This window comes from Eucalyptus grandis, chromosome 1 (assembly GCF_016545825.1).
Source record: "Eucalyptus grandis isolate ANBG69807.140 chromosome 1, ASM1654582v1, whole genome shotgun sequence".
Taxonomy (NCBI): Eukaryota; Viridiplantae; Streptophyta; class Magnoliopsida; order Myrtales; family Myrtaceae; genus Eucalyptus; species Eucalyptus grandis.
Window position 1 is genome coordinate 34,995,748 of NC_052612.1, and position 14,824 is coordinate 35,010,571.

At 39.7% G+C, this 14,824-nt stretch overlaps 1 protein-coding gene across 1 annotated transcript; it reads left to right on the top strand.

The window, feature by feature from the left end:
- Positions 1-10,763: 10,763 nt before the first annotated feature.
- On the top strand, positions 10,764-14,556 carry LOC104435030 (tyrosine-protein phosphatase DSP1). Its single transcript, XM_039299542.1, is given in 6 exon segments — positions 10,764-10,960; positions 10,962-11,134; positions 11,283-11,376; positions 13,546-13,603; positions 13,702-13,745; positions 13,850-14,556. Coding segments are annotated over 6 exon segments (666 nt in total). The 5' UTR covers positions 10,764-10,864; the 3' UTR covers positions 14,051-14,556.
- Positions 14,557-14,824: the final 268 nt, after the last annotated feature.

Genomic DNA, 14,824 nt, shown 5'->3' on the forward strand with positions numbered 1-14,824 from the left:
CTCGTTAAAAGAAGAAGAAAGCGATCTCTGGACATCTTTAATGCCACATCAAGGCAGAGTGAACTAAACTTTAAAAAAAGATTGGATGAGTAGTTATGTGCCCGGATTAGATGCGATAGAGACCTTATCTCGTCGGCTATGAATGCTTTGTGCTTGACACATCTCATGGGTGGAGCTTTATCTAGTGTCCATTTGTCACTTTTTCTCCAATAAAAAAGGGCTAGACCTGATTACAGGGCTTCTCTTCTTCTTTTTTTTTCCAAGGGGGAGAGTATAAGAGAGGGCAACGGACGAGGTGAACTATCTTGGAAATGGAAATATATGCAAGATCGGTTTTCACGCGATTTTTATATCATTCTGAACATGTAAAAATACTTTGTATTCGTGGAGAGAAAGGTAGATCGCGAGGGGGGAGGGGAATCATTGGCGCTACATGTTGAAACAAAAGGGACCTTGTCAATAAGACAATAACCCATCAAAGGTGTGGTCTAGGGGCATTAATTCTTGCATGGCTCCATCTACTATGCTTTATAACTTGGATCGCGACTCGACGTGCCAGCAAGCGAAAATTCAGTTTGGTCCCAAATCCACAGCCTCACTCAAAGCAAAACATCATCCATTCAACGAGAAGGATAAAGAGAGTGTCATTTTTATTTTCTCCTTTTAATAAGGTAGGCCATTTTTATGCTTTGTGGCGTTAGCCATTCGCTTTTAGATTTCGGTGTTGGGGCTTCAAGCTCGACCACAATGACACGTATTTGATTTGGATGGGACTCTTTATTTGGCCCAATAGGATATTTGATAAGACCTTTTATTAAAAAAGTTAGAAAAGCAACCTTTTGTCCTCTCTTTTAAACTTATAATTCTACTCCAAATATCCTAAAATAACATAAAAAAGTTATAGATAATAATAATTGATGATGATGTGAATAATTTTAAAAATTTTAAAATTTTTCATTCTTTTCTTTTTTATCTCCCTTCCCTCGCTTAGTGACTTAGTCTATGCAAGGCCATCGCTATCCTCATCGACCATGGGTGAGGTCGGCCACCTAAATCCAAGTGAAGACCACAAGATTAAACTTAAAAAAAAAAAAATCAAAGCATTAGTGAAAGTTAAAGATGTTTCCCACAAAACAAAATATCAAAGTGCATCTAGCACAAGATTTAGATTAAATAAAAAGTAAGAAATAAATTATATCCAAACATGTAAAATTACATTCTTTTAGGCTAAGGCTCTGTTTCATTTTCTGGTGTTTGGTTCACTTTAGAAAATGAGTAAACGAAAAATGTTTTTCTAGTCAACAAAATACCCATGCCTAATTCAAGAATATTTCCTCTTTAAGAACTCGGAAAACATTTTTTAAAATATGATTAGGTATCAGCATTTGGACCAAAAACTTTATATTTAAGTATGGAAACCCTCAACGTTGGTTCCTGACATTCAAAACCAAGTTTCCATTGCCCAAGCCCCAATGCCCGTGCCTAAGTCCATAAAGCCCATGCTTGGGTCTCTAATGCTCGAGCTATGATCCCCAACATTGAAGCCTGGGTCCACAAAGGCCATGTGCAAAGCCTTGACGTTCAAGTTTGAGTCCATGATTAATGAAATGTTTGTTAGTATAAAAAATCTAATTTTTAATTTGTTTTCTTTTTTTCTTTTCTTTACCTAATATTTTTTCTTTTAAAAAAGTGATATTTAAGTAATCTGAAAAAACTTTTGGCACTAAAATAAGTGTCATATACAACTTGTTACATTTCTAGTGTACTTATACTAGAAAAATGACTTCTTAAAATATATTTTTCAAGAATATCACGTTTTTTTACGAAATAAATGGAGCCTAAATTTAGATGGCCTATTAGTATCCAGTAATTGATGCTAAGAATTGTAAATTAAAGTTTTATATTGTTGAAAAGAGGATGACGGGAAAACGATACCGTGTCTCGAATTAAACTAAAGAAGAAAAGCAAGATTTTTTCATAGAGGGTAACGATACGGGTTTAATAGGGTTCCGATTTGCCAAAACTGAAATGGGATGTAAACATGCGGTGTATTTGGAGAAGCGGGAAGGGTATAGGGTCAATTACCAAAAGTTTATAGATTTTTTTTTTTTGGTAAAAAAAAAAGTTTATAGATTTTGAGATCTTATAATTAGAAAACTCGACACCTGGAGCCAACTAACAATTAAATTGTTGTTTATTTCATGTATACTTTAGTGGTTGAGAAAATATACATAATTATTAACTCTTTTACAATTTGTAACGGTTTTGAGATTCTTTGTTTTTTTGGTCGAAACAAAGATTTCCTCATTTTTCGAATTAATACTTGAGCGGTACATATAAAGCTTTCAAGTCTAGCAAATCCCAAATAACTGTCGAACAAAATAGAAGAATGCAAATAAAAAGATATAGTTTGCAGCTAGACTCACACTCTCACCCCTCAAAAATAAATCCGTCACCGTAATCGTTTATTGGTACATTATCGGATTCAATGATAAGTACAAGTTGAAATCCTCCACTACTTTTGCAATGGCAACATAACCATCACCATCACTATGCAGAGATATTGACAGATCAAGTACTTGTAAGGAACTTTCAAATCTAGACCTAAATATAAATTATTAGAGGAGAGCAGCTTACAACATCCTCCTTAATGACTGTCGACTAAACAAATGACCGAACCGATCTCTCTGTTTACCCAAGATTAGCTGCAAATATTTATTCATATACACAAACTCCCAAAATATATCAAGAGAAAAAGAAAAAACAATCAAAGCAAAGAAAAATAAAATTAAAAACTAGGTACACACTTTGCTTTTGAAATCGAAGTCGAGAGCCTACAAGAGAGTTTCTGAAAAGGAAAGAGTTTTTAGGAGATAAAGGAGTTTGCCAATAGTGGGATAAAAAAATGAATCTTGAGATTTTTTTAAGATGACCTTATTTCGTTAAATTTTTCTGGATTATTTATAAAATTTGTGAATAAGAAGAACAAAAAATTAGTACAATAAGACATTTTCCGAATATATGTTCGGGTCTGCACTTTCTTTTTCAAGGTAAGATTCTTGCATTGGCCGAGCACCGTGGCAGGTCACCTATCATTCTCCGGATTACTTCATCATCTCATGATTAGTTTTTATTTGCGCATGGAGGATAAACAGATGCGTACACGCATCGGGGCTCGGGGACCGAGGTTCGATCCAATTGCGAATTGTTTGACATGACAAGTCTATAATTTCCATGTGTACGAAAGTCTTGATTTGAAAGAGGACGCAAGAAATTAACTTATGGAAGAGACAGTCAACCTTCTCGATTCAGAAAACAACTCTGCACAAAGTCTTTTGACAGGTCTATAATTTCAATCGTTCGATTCCGTCGAGCGGATAAGATCGAAGGGGATACAAGAGTTCGATTCTAGACGCAATTCAGTAGCACCACCGCCTTGGGGAATTCAATCCCTTGTCATTATTGATAGGTTCACGTTTTTCCCCGGAGTAAAGTAGAATTTATGTTTGTTTCGCTCTATGCACCGAGGACATATTTTGCGTATAAAAATTTATTGAGATTCATACATAAAAACATTAGATATATGTATTGAGGAGGATTGTTTGAAAAGTCCTGATCTTATTGCGTGGTAGCTAATTCCGTTATAAAATTTTAAATTGTATTAATTTAATTCTAGATCTTTAAATAATTTATCAATTTAGTTCTTTTGATCAATTTTCTCTGAAAATCACTAATATGATTGTTGATCATCTTATATAACATGATTAATATTGACGTAAACAGTTTTTTTATCATTTTTTAAAAGAATTTCAGATTTTTCTTGATTTTTATTTCATTTTTCTCTTTTTTTATTTTATTTTCTTTCTTTTATCCTCTTTCCCTCTTCCAACAAGGGTCATTGACCACACGCGAGGGCCTTACCTTGCCGTAGCATTACGAACCCTTGCCCAGATCTGACAAGGATTACGACCCTTGCCCATGGCCATCGGGGGATTTGCAACCCTCACCTAAGGGCTAGCGAGGTGGAAAAAGAAAGTAAAACACAAAAAAAAAAAATTCAGAAAATCAGAAAATCAGAATATTTAAAAAAGAAAATTTGCAAAAATTGACTATGTCGGCCAGGTTACATAGGATGGCCGGTGTTTATGTTAAAAAATTTTAGTCAAAATTAGGCAAAATAACTATATTGACAAATCATAAAAAAAAAATTATGACTTTTTTTATAATTATCTCAATTAGTTGATTTACATCTCATACAAGTAAGAAAATTGACCAATTGTATCACATCATTGTCGATATACTTTCTATTATCCACAGCTAGTAGGAAAAACAAACACCTGGATGGGGCATGTTACACGATTGACATACATGTAGCCGAAATTTGGAACCGACGTATATTCTACACCTATGTTTTGATGGGAGAACACGTGTCTATCACGAGGCTAAAACTACACCCCGAGTTCGAAATATCTCCTAGCAAAGAGAAAAATCAGAAGGGATGGAGATGTCAACATACAGAATTCGCCCTAAGTGAAAAGCGTTTTCTCCCGATCCGAACATCGAATCGGAAACAACGATGCCAACAGCAATCGATGTTACACCGAACAAACGGCCTTTCGGAAAAGGTAAAGAGCAAACCCCAATTTGCTCGAATAGATTTCGCATATCTTTGAACAAAGGAGGAAGCTTTTTGTCGAGACAAAATCTGTCCGGCCGTCGAATGTGAACCAAGCAACTTGGCGCACCATGTGAGGGGGACCAAGCACCTCGATCCAACTCGAAACCAGACAGCCATCATGGCAGTGACGCAACAAAAAGGGTTCGACGATCGAGAGACCGGCTGCCGATTATTTTAACTGACTCAAATTATTTGCACGTTCGTATTGGCAGACAACTTCGGTCTACGCAATCACTCGATCGCGCATTGAGGCTCGTTCGATTATAGAAAATTCAATCATGGAGTTGGAAGGAAAAACCCGACGGCCCTCCTCGAATTTCAAGGTCGCTGTCGATTTCGGGGCATCAATAATTGGGGGAGATTTGCCTCCTTTTGCGGCGAGACGACTTGCTCCTCCTCTCGTTCTGGCTTAGTGGGTTATGCAGCAAATAGACGCATCTACTCGTGGAAAGCGATGGACACGATCGATGGTATAATTTAATCATATGCGGTTGTGGGGATATCTAGTTGGTTCACGCTTGTAGCCAGCTCAACCCGCCGTAAGCTTAGCTTAACATTTGGGGAATTGATTAAGAGGGTCGGGTGACGTATCGTCGCTAATCCACGGCCTCGTTCATGAAGTTTTGTAGCATGACATATGCCTTGGAAAGGAACTTGAACGAATTGTCCTATCGTTAAATATGGTAAGGCGGGGATTATAGTTTAGCACTTGACTACATCAATGCTTGCGATAACCCTTAGAGATGATTGCTTTTGACAAAATTTCTGTGTCTTTCTTTTACTTGTGGGGGTGATTGTGAGGGTTGGGTTTGTACACTTATTTCACTTTGCTGAAGTTAAACGCAATCGTCTTCAAAAGCGATGGGCAATTGAATAAACTAAAGTGATAAGGTTTTGTATGTGTTTTGTGTTGAAATTATGTCGTGGCTTGGAATCAAATGTAAAATCTAACCCAAATTAAAGTTCGTGAAAGGGCAAATTGGATGCATAGATAGCACTTTAGGAGTGAGCGATTTTAAGTTCCATACAGATTCCACCTGAAACCCCGAGCCTGCTTGTTGGAATAAGTTCTTTTGGAACCTGAAACTTAGCCTACATACCCTAGAATCTGAAAGCTATCTTGTTACAAGGTGTAGGGTTTATCCAAGTTCTACTTATATTATTAATTAAACGATTACAGTGAATAATGACCACTACTTGCTATTACAATTCACTAACCATAACTTATATTATATGATCATAAAATGGAAGTTTAGGCTATTGGTCAAGATTATATACTCATCATCGAATGCCATAGAATATTGCATAATCAAACGAAGACATAGACCAAGAAATAGGTTCTAGGTTCTAGGTTCAAGATTCCAGAGTCTAGGTTCTAGGTTTCTTAAACCTAAAACTTAAAATCTATTCGTTGAAATGGGTTCCTTAATTTTTGGAACTTTAAACCTACTATACATACCTTGGAACTTAGAATCGAATAGGTTCCCACTGGTCTGGTTCTTAGATTTCGGATCCTATCGTAAAATCGTGCTAACCCTAGGTAGCACTGTTTCCATGTCTAGATTGGACTCTTGTTCATGTTTAAGAATCCATGTTGAAGTTAGTTTCTCCATGGATTCTATTATATCGAACACTTAAGTGCAACTAAGCGCTATGGGTTCAGGTGTAACTTAGGGCTATAAGATTTGAGCAATTTATAACTTTGCAATTCTCCAATTAAATAGTGAGTTCTTTGCAACTGACTCTCTTCATGGAGAAGGTATTAGAATTGAACTGCACAATGTAAATCTCTAATGTCCACTATTGTCCCTTGTTGATTTCTTGGGTAAGCGTGAGTTGCGTGCGAGTAAGTGCAATATTACGGGTTATGCACACAAGGTGAAATGCTATCAATTGTGATGCATTGATCCGTAATCATCCTATATTCTAGTTAGCAAAGACACGATATTTGACAAGACTACAATGCTTCAATAAAAGGGTTTTGAGATATAAGCAATCAGGCAAACAAATCATGAAGCTAGTAGTTGTGGAGCTCTAGATGGAGACTTTGGAGATTTAGACGTAATAGAGGTTGGAATTGCACGTGGGGCCCTTGTTCATGAAGTCGTTGATATTGAACAACCATCATAGCCACATCATAGATAGGTGACTTGGTGGAGATTTATGAGCCTTCATTTTACTTTGAGGTGATGGCTATTATTGTGTCGTTGTAGTGTCTAGTTGCTATGATTGAAGAAATGAGATCACTCTATTGAAATTAGACATGGAAACCAATCAAAGTTTCCAAATGCTAGAAGATTTTCATGTGAAAATGGGTCTATAGTTGGAAGGCGGGCATTTCCATTGTTGAGCCAGTTATGTACAACGCGCGACTTGTGTATAAACCACTCCAATTTAGATTGGTACTTTCATATAAAAATTAGTAAATTTGAAACATTAGTAAGTTACGTAGATAAAACTTAGTGACCTAGTACAAAAACTGATAATTTGTAAACTCCCAAAGAAACTGGTAATTTCATAAAAAGATCGGTAAGTTCACACCAATTTATCGGTAAAAGAAATCCCCGGTCCATTTTTCTCCAACAATTACTTGTCGCTCACAAAAAATTTTCCCGCTCAGATAAAAAAGAAAAATAAAAAGCCTTTACATATTAGACATGGAACAATAGAATTCTGCTGCGAGGCTGTTTGTTTCTTCTAATGCATAATCGACTTTTTTGGAGGGCATCCGTCATCTACTATATTCCCCTAGCCACGCCGTTTCCAATGATGCTGTGCAAAGAACATACATGATCGACAATGTCACACGCTATTGACCTCGACGAACCTTGGGATCCCATCCTGCCTCGACGTGCATTGCAAGGAATTAAAAAAAAGAGGACGACAAACAGGACATGGTCACTATTAATCCCAAAAATTTGGATCACGCATTGAATAATTCGGGCAAAAACTAGCGACTATAATCGTCAGGCTACATTTTTTTTTTCTATTCGGGGGTCAAAAGTCAGGCTACCCTAGAATACTTGTAAAGAGACGTTTTTTGGGGAGATCAAATAGGTCAAAAACGCAACTGTCAACAGTGACAAGCGGACACGTCATCGCTAGCTACCCGAGGAGATAATTTGCACCGCGGAAAAGATAAAAAAGAACACCGACCAGGGCGATAAGCGACCGAGGGGAAGACACGACGGCCGTTGCCAGCCTCGTCTGTGACACATCGGATATTCACGTGGGTCAAAAGCGTGCTCCGCAAGGCCCGCGCCTCGTGCATCCGATCGGAACGAGGTGTTTGTTTGCCCATGGGCGCCGCCGTTGGAATCTTGCTCGCCCGCTGTAATCTTGGGGCCGAATGGGGGGGACGCCGACGAGCATGCCGGAATCCATCGATGGGGAGTAACCGAAATTCCGTTGCGAATGAGAGATGACTCGCGATCTTGGTCATAGGCGGGTCCACTCTCATATGGGCGTATGCGCATACACCTTTCAAGAGCCTAATCTCATACGGATTCAAGCGGTAGACTCGTTAAAGGGGTGGATTCAATCAAACTGACTTGAATAAAAAATTCCATACAATACAAATTCAATGAATCGTATCCAACTTATATGATCAAATCTCTTCTATATTTAATCAAATTGAGGCGAGAGTATAAAGTAAACGAGCACGAAATTAAATGGAGACGAACATATTATAAATGTGGGTTTGATGTAAGCAAATTATAAACTCAATCACGACCTAATTGCCGAATATAACTCGCTTATAACAACAACAGCTCAATCCATCAAGTACGCATTAAAAAAAAAAAAAAAAAAGTGCTCACGACATATCTTGACAGCTCTATCGAGCGATAATCATAAGAGGTCGAAACATCCGATTCAGATTCATCAAATGAAATCACATGCCACATATCTCCTCATTATTCTTCCTCTTCTTTAAAAAGAGCACCTAAGTTGAATATACCCCGAAGCGCACCAACAAGATCCATTATTATTATTTTATTTATTTTTATGATTGCGAAATAGGCCCGGGAGAAGTTGCACGAGAAATTTTGGCTTCGGGAGAAGGGGCCAAAAGAAACGAACGTGGACGTCCAATGGGAGACTGTGAGAGCCTGAGAGGGAGAGGCGAAACGAGATCCGGCTTCCGTCCAAATGCGCAAAAGTGCGCCTGGCGCCCCCCGCCTCCTTTTTGTACGCTTTTCTGGCGTGAAACCGCACGTAGCTAAAAAAAAAAAAAAAAAAGGAAAAAAAAAAAAAAGGGCTTTTTCCATCATTTAAGTACGTGGCGGCCGGGCCTCGCCTCCGCAGCGCGCAACCCACCAAATTGCTGTACCCTTCCTCCGCATATTCCTTCCGAATGTTCTCTTCCCCTCTCCCCACACATCAATTTCCTCCCCTTTCTTTCTTTTTTTTTTTTAAATAATCGATTATCGTACCCGTTTTAATCGATTTATTATTATTATTATTTTGTTTTGTGCGAATCATCATTATGGAAATTATAATTTTTCCTTGACGGGTGTTTTTTTTTAATGATTGCCCAAGCTCTCTCAGTTAGTAGCAGCACTGGTCTATTTTTTTTTTCGTCGGCCATCGCACCGCATTTTTTTTTTTTTTTTAAAGAAATAAGGTCGTTGAGCTAAAAAATAAAACTGAGAGTGAGCTAAAAAAGAAAACTGAGAATAACGTGGAGGATTTTGGAAGGGAGAGATTGGGTTCAATGCACCTTTTGACTGCCCTAGCAGCCCAAAGCGATTGGACTCGTCTCGATCGCACAAGGTGCCAGAGATTGAATAGTCGCGCCATGTGGGCAGATCCTGTCCGCAATGGCTGTTGAATACGGGGGCGACGGCATCAAAGTAGTACGGGCTCGGCTCGGGAGCTTGCCGGTTCAAGCCAGGCGGATTCAGACTCTAGTTAGTGCTCGACTCGACTCCCATGCATAATTCAAGTTTAATTTGAACTTGGCTGGGTATTGAAACTTTTTTCTAATTTCGACTCAATTAGATATTGGAGATTCGAGCTTTCCTTGATCAAGTTATAATTAATCAAGTTATGAAAGGGCTAGAACTTGGATTCGAGCTTGATAAGCTTGAAATAGTACTTCCCCTACATGCATAAGCACATATGTAACTTAAATTATTTTGTGTCAATTTATAATTATTAATTTTATTCATTTAAACAAAAGGTACTTTGGCCGAAGTAAGTGACTAAGTAGCTATCGCTCACTCAACACGGTCATACAAGTTCATATTCATCCAACCCAATCAACCAGAGTGAACAATAATGGGAGGATTGGATGCGGGAGAAATTCTTGACGGTGGATGTGATGTTCAGTTGATTCCCTCTCCCACAACGGACCCATACGAGTGAGAACGGAAAGGGAGGAGAAAAGAGGGCCCCAATAGGCCTTCAATTGGATATGCCTCGCCATTGAACTGAGTAATGGAGAATCGGAACTCAAACTCAATAGGATACTCGAGTCGGGCGATCTCAAAAAGTCATCGGACCGGTTTCACGAGCACAACCCCCCGGCTCCATCCCTTTCTCGGGACAAGCGTTCGGTTTTCTGACCGTGAGCTCCACGCTAGATCTATGAAGTCATCGTATACAATGACATCGGGAGTATTTGGCGTACTCTACTTAGTACTTGTTCATTGCATTTGCATTCATAAAATACACGTCTCTACTTTGACCCAAAAAGCTTTCAACGCTTTGACGAAAGGGAGTAATCACTTATCGAGTTCACGCAATAGCTCCCCTTTACGGCGCTTTCTCAACTTTTTTTTTTTTTAATGAATTTCGTCAGGCCAGATTCGTATAATATTTATTCTTTTTTTTAAATGAGAAGAAGGAAAACAAAAAAAAAAAAAAGGAAAAAGAGAGAGAGGAGGAAATCAATTTCCCCAAATTTCACGTCAAATTTTAACTTTTATTCCGTGAAGTTTCGCCATGGCGAGTGCCGCACCTTTTCGGAAAACCGCCGTCTCCCTATAAATAGTTGGCCGCGGTCGCCACCTCTTCCCCACCACTCCCGCTGCGCACCGCTTCTGTAACCTCCAACACCACCCCCCCCCCAAAAAAAAAAAAAAAAAAAAAAGTCTCCTCCCTCCCTCCTCTCTCTCTCTCTCTCTCTCTCTAGCTCTTGCTTCGAGCCTTCTCTCTCCTCCGTAACCGTCGACAGCTCGAAGAATGAAAGTGGACAGGACGGCCGGGCGGGACGGCGCCGACGCCGACGCCGAAGCCATGTGCAAGAAGATCGAGGTGGCCCTCCTCGACCAACGCGACCTCTGCCCCGCCGCCACCGCCGCGGCGCCGGCGCCGGCCGGGGCGCCGGGGGGAGGAGGTCCACTTCACGCCGCCGCTCAACTTCGCGATGGTCGACAATGGCATCTTCCGCTCCGGCTTCCCCGACTGCGCCAACTTCGCCTTCCTCCAAACCCTAGGCCTCCGCTCCATCATGTGAGGGCGCCCCACGCGCGATTTTTTATTTTCCTTTTTGGCTTTGTTTTTCCATCCATTTCCGTCCGTTTACGTGACGTGCGTGCTGAATTTCGCCTTCCGTTTGTTTTGTCTTGCGGTCGGATCGGTTCGGCGGCGGACGGAGCAGTTGCCTGTGCCCGGAGCCGTATCCGGAGGCGAACATGGAGTTCCTCAAGTCCAGCGGGATCAAGCTTTTCCAATTCGGAATCGAGGGATATAAGGTGAATATTCTGTTCCTCGGGATTGAGCTCTTTCCGCTACTTTTGACGTCGCTGTACGCTTTTTTTTTTCCCTCATTTCTTTATTCTTCACCTCCCCGTCTTCTTTTCTTTGGGCACCGATTTTTCTCGTCCCTACTTTTAGTAAATGGGCATTCGTGGGGGAGCTTGGCTCCATCGGTAACCGGTCGATAAGCTACCTTCGACGAGTGATGTGATTATTTTTTAGCCATCGTACGAGTGGGTCGTTAGGTTTTTTTCCTCTTCTTCTTTTTTTTTTTTGAATTCGCATCTTCTCGACTTTATGGCCGTCTAATTTGGGCTTGCACCGGTCGTGTTTGCTCGGTGGCTTGAGTGGAAAGGGGGGCCCTTCATATTCCGATTATCCGGAAAGTAGGACAAATGGAGGATGGCAGCCACTGGGGCATTGAATTGCATTAACGATTGATGTACCGAATTGGTATCTTGTTAGTTGAATGGGCATCATGGGCATCGTTTTGATTGGGTTCCTCTATGTATATATTCAGAGAGGGGAGATAAGACCTAATTCTGGGAACATCCCAGAAGAGAGTGCTCATGAGTGTCACATGCATTCATTGTTTTTTTTTTTCAAGATAAGGAATCCGAAAAAGTTGGCCGATAATTTGATCCAACGACAGTGGCAGTGCTGTAATATCGTGTCAGTAGCCTGAGTCTTTTTTGAGACGATGAAGTCGGAGAGAATTGTCAGTAGATATCCTTGTTCAATATATGTGTTTAATCTGGCTGTTTGGTAGGGTTTAATTTTGCTGATGTTCTACTTGATTTTTGGGTGTCGCATGCATTGTAAAACTGATTTAGTTTCGATATCATGTGATGAGCACTTGGCGTATATTTGTCCCGTGCACCGGAAAGAAAAGGCAAAACCATGAAATCAGCGAAATTTATGGTAAAATTGTTTCGGAAATGATGATAATGACAACTGAATATTGTCCTTTAGAAATTTTCATGAAGGGACTACTCATTACTCGGTTGGTCCGCACCTTACTAGCTTTGACAAGTTGCATCTTTCGATAAGTTTCTAGATGACTTTTCTACTCATCCCGTGGATGCATTTTCTTCAGTATTTTTGCTTTCTCCTCCATAAAACGTTGGAGAGCCTCTTCCATTCATTTTTTTTTCTCTGGTCATTGGGCGTCATCTTTTGACATTCTGAAATTGAAACGTTTCTCCTTATTTAACTTTAAGTTTTCCAATCAAGTAACCCCAAGCAACTAAAGTCGAGAGCTCAGATTTTGAATACACTTTGGAATCTACAGTTTGGTTGTAAAGATTTGAATTTTCTTTGATGATAGTGATCCTTGCTCAATGAGCGATCTAATTGAGGGCCTTCCTCTTTCTGCTATTGCTATTTTCATGACACACGCGTGCACACACACACAGTTTACAAAACTAACTCAGAGAACACATAAACTTGTCCGTTGCCTATTTTTCTTAAATTTTCCATCGCTGTGGTATGTTGATTTGTGACGATTTCCAAGTGAAAGATACTAATACCGAATTTGCAATCCTAAGATGTTGACTCGAGTATGATGAGTGAAAGAATACAGATTACTAGATTTGCATCTAGAACATAGCATTTTGTGAGGACAAGTTGGCTACTTTTTTCAGCCTTCTTAGGACAAAATATGAAAATACAAGCTATGCATGAAATTAGACTATAGAAATTTCTGGCTGGTAGACTTTTCCTTATGGCTAAACAAAAATTGTAGAGATACATGTTCCTGGGAAAAAAAATTGGAATAAAGTCTTCATGTTTTACTAGGTTTAGAACCTCTCTCAATAAATTACAAGCAAATAAATCAACTAACCCCAACTTTGTTGCTATTGGTTTCTGTTGGTTGACAATACTAAGCAATTGGATTAAAAGATGAGAACTCCTCAGGCTTGTTTATATAATTTATTTTCTCTGGATTTATTTTCATATGTAGGCACTAACGACAGTGGTCCATTTGAGTGGTTCTGTCCAAGTAATTTATCTTTTCTGTGTTGCCTTTAGGGTTAAATATGTGCATTTCGTTATTGTTTAGTGGTTCATATCTTAATTTTTTGCAGACCTTATTTTATAACTAGCTACATTAGAGACTAGAGTAATTCCATATTCAAAAGCGATCATCTTGGTTGTGCTTTCAGGAACCCTTTGTATATATCCCGGAGGAGACAATTCGTGAGGCATTGAAGGTTCTACTTGGTACGACAATGATTCACTCTCATCCTATATTTACCTGGATGCAGTAATCAAATTTGGTTTGAGGGTCTTAATGTTTGTTCTTGCCATTTTTAATGCAGATGTAAGGAATCATCCTGTTCTAATTCACTGTAAGAGAGGAAAGGTATGTTGCTTCATCTATATAAGCTATTAGCTAATGCTGCAGTTTAAACCAAGCTTTGCTTAAAAATGGGTTTTGACTTTTGGGGTTTTCCCTCCTATGCGCAGCACCGTACGGGCTGTCTGGTGGGCTGCTTGAGGAAATTGCAGAGGTGGTGTCTTTCATCCATATTCGACGAGTATCAGCGCTTTGCAGCAGCGAAAGCAAGAGTTTCAGATCAAAGGTTCATGGAGTTATTTGATATTTCTAGCTTGAAGAATGCACCATTGACATTTTCATTCTCAAAGAGGATCTCCTCGCAGTCTTAAGCAGACATTTTGCTTTCCAGTGGTGGAGGCAGTTCGATCGTCTTGCTTTAAAATTAGTAGGAAAGGGTTGATGAGTTTCCTGACTGCTTTGCCGCGGCTAAGGAATAGTGCTTATTTGTTTTTCCTCTCGTGCAGCAATTAATAAGAAGGACACAGACTTCTATGGGGGCTCTTCAGATTCGTTCAACGGGTCCTCTAGTTCATTTAATTAGCAAGAAGAATAAGGTGCCAATTCGCATAAAACGTGTGTATGAATCAACGGCCAAAATAACTGTATCTGCTAACTGTAATCAGCTGTTTTTCGCCCATTGTTATATTAGAGGCCTGGCAGCTGGGGAGGGCAGCACTTTTTAGTGTTAGGATTTTGGTCAAATGAATTTTGCGGATTGTAAAGTTAATGGGATCTTACATGTCTAGCGCAATCTGAGGGGAATATCCTTTTGCGAATGTAATTCTCTCAAGTGCTCTAGCACTATGTTGAAATGGCAATTCGTTTCCATACTGCAGTCCTCTGGAATTTGGCTTTACATGTTTTCCGCGTGATACGCCCTGTCAACGCCATCAGACTAGATATTGAGTAGATGTTGAAGTGATTGAATACTGAGAGAGCAAACTACTGCTCTACCGTGAATTTCCGCCGCACTACACTGATTTGATTTCCACCACTTTAGCATGAAGGTTGGTTCCATGAACTTGATTTCGATACGTTCACATACTGATTTAAGGGGGAGCGATAGAGGGGACAGATTTACTTCGGCGCTTGAAATGCGAAAG